Source organism: Antrostomus carolinensis, unplaced genomic scaffold, assembly GCF_000700745.2.
Source record: "Antrostomus carolinensis isolate BGI_N321 unplaced genomic scaffold, ASM70074v2 scaffold5553, whole genome shotgun sequence".
Lineage (NCBI taxonomy): Eukaryota > Metazoa > Chordata > Aves > Caprimulgiformes > Caprimulgidae > Antrostomus > Antrostomus carolinensis.
In genome coordinates, this window is record NW_010303015.1 from 55,439 (window position 1) to 61,546 (window position 6,108).

Sequence of the window (6,108 nt, forward strand, 5' to 3'; positions counted from 1 at the left end):
ATTATGCACTTTAAACATAAGGCAAAATTACACAAGTAGTTTATTTAAATCTCGAAAAATAAATAACACAAGTCCCCAGAACACTAAGCTATTTAAGGTTCACAGTATTTGCATTAAAATACATGGCTTATCTTTTCTCTGTTGCAACTAAATTAATTGCAGTCAAGCTACAAGTGGGCTGCACTGAACTTGTTCTGTTTATCCTGTCAAATTACAATATCCTTTTTCTACAAGTTAGTGGAAACTAGAGTGAGCTAAGCATGCTGATCTGTGAAGTATCTCTACCAAGTATGCTGCTATTCAAACAAAACATAAAAAACTTGCAAAAGCCATTAAAAAGGGAATACACATACTGCATCATTTTCATTACGAAAAGCATTATTATGAGACTACAAAGCTCAAAGTGTTTTCATTTTAAAGATTCAAATTATCAACGTAAACTCAGCATGAAAAAAAGTTCCCCAGTAGGCAAGCAAATTTAACACAACAATCGTGGAAGCAGATCTTTAACTTTACAAAAATACATGCTACATTTCTTGTGACTGCAGAATTTAGATGTGTACATAAATCTGATAGATACAACAGAGTTTTTTTTTCTCTCCAGAAAGACAGATGTCATTCCTCTGCACAAGCTCAGTGGAACAATCTCTTCTTTACGTTACTTTGCTTCATTAAATTCAATTTCTATTAATGTCCTTCTCTTATTGTTTCTGAGAGTCAATCTCACCTACACCTGATGCTCTGTTTTCAAATTTTCTACTCTTTCAAACAGATTAAGTGATCAACTTAACACTTGTTTGTATTTCTATACACACACCAGCCCTTCTGATAAAAAGATAATCTTTGTAACGCTATGTGTTAAATGGCACATTTTATTTCCTTACCATATTAAAAATAAGAGCTTCCTGCACACTCCCTGCTCAAATTACATGGATTTTCTTTAAGATTAGGGCATACATTGTAACAGCAGCATATAATTTTCCTGCACAATCATTTTTTTTTCCAGTTGAAAGGTATCCTGTAATATCAGCAGTATCAACAGGAACAGACACCTGATTTTCAGCTAGACAAAGCTTTGGTGACTTTATTCCCTGTAAAAAGCAGCTTTCAGATGGACAGTAGCCACACTAAAATTTGAAAACAATCTGGCAACTCATTCTTTGACCACAAAGTGCTAGACTAAAAGGAGATGTAAAAATTGTGCCAGTAATAAGATGGTATCATTTTTTCCCACAATATCCTATTTTTGTTACTTTAATTTCACCCTCTGTTAATTTTATATACATCCAGAAATGGAACTTAAGCACTGTCCTTCCTAGAAGCTGTATGGATTCCTTGAAAAACTAAGTATAGAGCATAAAACCCGTTCATTTACGAAATATTTCTTTCAGAAATATTGGATGAAACTCTGTGCTAGAGAAGACACTGGAGTATGAGCCAGCATACACAAAAGTTTGATTTTGTTTTAAAAATAAGCTATTTATAAAACTGCCAGTGTCACACACATCTAGTGCCCAAAAATCTGTCATTTGTGGCTGCTAATGATTGTCACAAGGTGAGACAAAAAAATACTGATTAAAAAAAATCACTACTTTTAGGCCTGTGATATTTTCTGTATCAAATTAATGCTATTCTTAATGACATAATTGACATCTGTAGTAAAATAATTCACTTAAACATGTGACCTGACCAAATGAAAAAAGCAAGTATAGCAAAGCAAAATAAGGCAAAACAGTAAGCAAATATATTCCCTCTAGCAGAGTACAAATGCACAGGTTTATTTGTTATGTGTTATTAAATGTTTTCCATTATCAGTTTGTTAGAATATACAAAAACAAGTTATATTGTAAAAATTAATCAGTTTTAAGCTCATTTGCCCTTATGAAATAATTCTTACAAACTTACAATTCATTTTTAATTGCACAGTACTTTGTATTATCAAGGTCAGTCCTGAGATCTAACTAGAAACACAGTTATCTTTTGGATGACATATGGCAAGATCTCCAACTCTTTTTAGCTTTGGAAATTTACATCTGCCTGTTCATTCAAGATGCTAAGCATACATGTGTTGACAAATAGAAAATAGCAGATGGCAAAAAGCAAATGCTCAACATGAAGCACTGGGGATCATCTGAAGAAGGCTTGGACTCAGACATTTGCCATTTTTACTCTAACAGCAGAATTATTTTTAAAAATAAATTCCACCATCTATTATGCTTGATGCCAATAAACTTCTGTGATAAGGATATTCAGGATTACAGAATCAATGTGATATTAATCGCAATCAGTATCCAAGAAGCAAGTTGCTTTATAAACTTTTGGATTTTAAGGTAATTAGCGTGGTACAATTGTTCAGGAGACTAACTTCTGCTGTACACACAAGCCAGAGAACTTTCTGTACTGACCATATAATTTGTCATTAAATCCTTTAATAGGCAATAGGTTTGTTGTGCTGTGCTCATCTACTAGTCCAGTTTCCACACTGGAGTTACTCCAATAACGACCACCACAGTGCATAAGAACACCTGCATGTAGACCTGTTCTCTGCCCTCACCAATGCTGCTACCACCACCAGCTCCAACAACGGCTGTAGAAAACCAAAATGAGCACTTTGTCAGTCAGAGGTGTGAAGCTACCAAGAGCTTCAAGTACAAACTACTTGGGGAGCAAGGGAGTTACTTCATCTGAATAGGGCACCACAAGTAGGAGGAGAGGTCCAGCCAGTGCTCTGCTTTTTACTAACAATGAACAGTGGGTGCCTAGGGAATAGTATCAGGACAGGATAAACATACAACTCCCTTATATATTCCACCAATATTCAGAAGTCCATAGCTCATGGATTTCTGAATCAGAGAGGGTATTTTTTGTGTTAACATGCCACGGCAGACTTTCCTTCTGTGAACTTCTAATCAACTTTTTCAAACATGGAAGCCCATGGACTCAGCATCATCTGTGACAATGACTTTCACACTGTAACTATGTTCTATATCAACACCTTTCAGTAAAGGTATGCAGCCTGGTCTCCAGTCACTCCTACAGCCAATGAGTTTTTAAGGTGTATAAAAATATTGGTTTATTACCACCATGCTTTTACAGACTGTGTTAGATGGTGTATTAGTAAGTGGACAAACAAGTTGAGTCTGTAACAGCTCCGCTAAAAGAAAAAGATGAATAGAGACAGGACATACGGTAACAACACCAGACAACAGCAGATCTGCCTTGCAGAAAACACCTACAAGTAAACAACAGTGTGGCTTTTTAGTCAGGGATCCCTCACAGATAGCAAAAGAATTCTGAGCCAAATAGCAAAAGGGGAAAAAAAAAAAAAAAGTATCTTTATTTTCTCTAACATTTCTCACAGACGTTTCAAATAAAGAGCACTAACCAATTAGTTTGTAAACATACAGGTTCAAAAAAAAAAGGCTTGTTATAGATGTAAACGAACAGTTGTAAACTCCAACAATTCTCACATCCTACTCTTCCAAATAATTACATGAAAGTACAGTGCTATAACAGAAAGGGTCAGTTTCATCTAAAAAAACAAAACAAAGTATCAAAATGCATAAATTTGGAACATACTGGTGAAATGACCTTTAAAACAGTTTTCACAGGGGCTAGAAATAAAATAAAAAAATAAAAATAAAAAAACAACCAAAGAAAAAACCCCGAAACTCAGGCCATGATTTATTTCAACTATAACAAAATTCAGTCTCCTGTTGACTGGCATTCTCTTTACCTCACTTAAAAATCCCAACTTCTTTTCACATTCATTCTGACACCTCAAATCAAGCCAAGATCAGCCATGCACATGCTCTCTAATGGCCAGCCAAAGCTGACAGTCTAGCTAGCAGCTACCTAAAGAATATATAAAAACTGAGTTCTGCTCAACTTCTTCCTCCTCCTCTGCCAAGCTGCCAGTTTTCAAGAAACTTAGGAATTTAGTCGCCTTGGGAATTCTATTTGTCTATCAAATTTGGTTGAAAACGGTCAGCAGTATACAAAAAACACATTCCATTTTCCTCAGAAAGCCAAGCCAAAGCATGTTGTGAGCAAAAAGCCTGAATTCAGGGGAAGGCGTAAAACAGAAGAACCAAGAATAATATGAAGTAATCTGGTAAACCTCTGAGGTTCTTGTACACCTATACCAGGAGTATAGAAAAAATTAAAAGAATTCACAGAACATCAAGTCTTAATGCATGATGAAAAACATATTGCCACAAAAATGCACCAGATAAAACAATAATTATAGTAATAAAACAATAATTATTATATTAACATATTTTCCTTCTATACATTTTCTATTCCATTACTGTAGACTATCAAGAAGAACTTTTTGTTCTTTGCATCAGGTCTTCATGTATTCAAGGGTTGCATTCAGCACACTGTAACTGGATGCACTATAGTAAATAACACAAGCATCAATTAGAAAATTTAATTACTATGTGCTACAAGCAATGGCCTTCTTTGACTTGTGCACCTGAATATCCAGCACCTGATGAACAAGCATTTGGCTCAGTTCATTTGTGAATGTTTAGCAAAGCTGGGAGACATATCAGTGTTTTGAAATCCCTCTTTGCAAAATATAATGGTAACTCAAACTCCAGATGTTTATTTCAAACTCAAACAAGGCTCAGTGAACTGGTATTACAAACACACTCTGATTAATCATATTTATACAAAAAAATGTAAAACCAAATTGTGCAATTATTATCTCACTGGTTTACAAAGTTTATTTTTGCAGATCTTAAACAACAAAAACATACTTACTAACAAAGCAAGTTTTTGGTACTTCCGTTTTAGTTCTGCTGGACTGTCCGATGGCTTTGCACCCAGGATTTTGTACCAGTCCTTTTGTGTTATCCTTTCAAAGGCCATAGTGTGCCAGCTTTGAAATTACTTTCTTAGCACTGTATAAGAAAATGAAATAAATATAATTAAAATTTGAAAGAGAAACCAGTAAGAAAAGGAAAAACGAGGAAATGTGACAAAGTACAGGATCATGAAACAGACCGCAGCCCTCAAGCACATCTACACCACTACATAAGATCTACAGTGCAAAAACCCAGCTTCATTCACATGGCCATTCCATCCCATAGACTGTCATTGGTGCAGTGATTTAAGTTATGTTGTGCTTCCTGTCTCAGTTCCTTAGGATATTCCATTTCAGAAGCTGTCTATACTCCTTTAATTTTTGTATTTTAACTGTCTGAACTATTTTGAACCTACCCATGTCATATATACAGTTTTTATATATACACTTCTTAAGATACACACTTTTTATTCTGAAGCAATACTGTACTTAATATAAGAAAAAAAAGTATATAAAAGTGTGACATTTTGTCAATTATGGAATGAGATACATGTAAGATGACAAGAAGTTATGGCTCAGGTTCTGCACAATTATATTGATGGTATGGACCCTCCTTCATCCTGCTGGGTAAGGCTTAACTTTTTAAATATTAAAGTAGAAAAGCATATAAAGACAAACAAAAAATCAATGAAAGCATATAAAGTTAGCGTAGGTCCCTAAGTAAAAGCTAACTAGGTGGGTGCTTTTTATTTTTGGCTCTCTATCATCAAACTAAGTACTTAGAATGAAAAAAAAAATAAACAGGAGAATTAGGTGCCAGTAAGAGCACAGGAGTGCTTGAGCTCCAAGCAGATTCTTAGGTATTCTTGAGATCCCAAGCCTGGAGTAGCTGATTTATCAGGCACTTTCTGATAATATTGAATCCTGTTTCTCAGTTGGGAAGAGTTTTGCAAGCCTGCAAATTTCATAAGTCTTTTTTTATTGTTGAAAGAAAAAAAAAGGGGTTTTTTTTTCCGTTTCAACACTAAAACCGGTTACCGGTGACTGCCACCACACCTCAGAACGAATCCTTTTTTCATGATGGGAAAAAAAAAAAAAAGACGCTTTTCAAACCTGGCAGAGCTACAACCAGAGGGAGGGCAGCCCGGCTGCAGGGTGCTCCCTCACTCCCCGCACACGCGTGCCCGCCCGTCCCTCCCGCTCCCCGCCTCCTCCACGGACACCCCTTCCCCCTTGGGAACCCACCAGGGTTTTTACAGACACGCGAGAAGGGAAGCGCTGCCCGGGGCCACCCTGCC

General features: G+C 36.0%; 1 protein-coding gene across 1 annotated transcript in view; it reads right to left on the reverse strand.

Annotated features, from left to right (window-relative positions):
- The window catches only part of DNAJC24 (DnaJ heat shock protein family (Hsp40) member C24), a 28,269-nt gene extending 23,359 nt beyond the window's left edge, over positions 1-4,910 (reverse strand). Inside the window, exon 1 of the mRNA XM_010163945.1 lies at positions 4,768-4,910. Coding sequence (XP_010162247.1) covers positions 4,768-4,875 — 108 coding nt within the window. The 5' untranslated portion in view covers positions 4,876-4,910. The remainder of the gene's footprint in view (positions 1-4,767) is intronic.
- Positions 4,911-6,108: the final 1,198 nt, after the last annotated feature.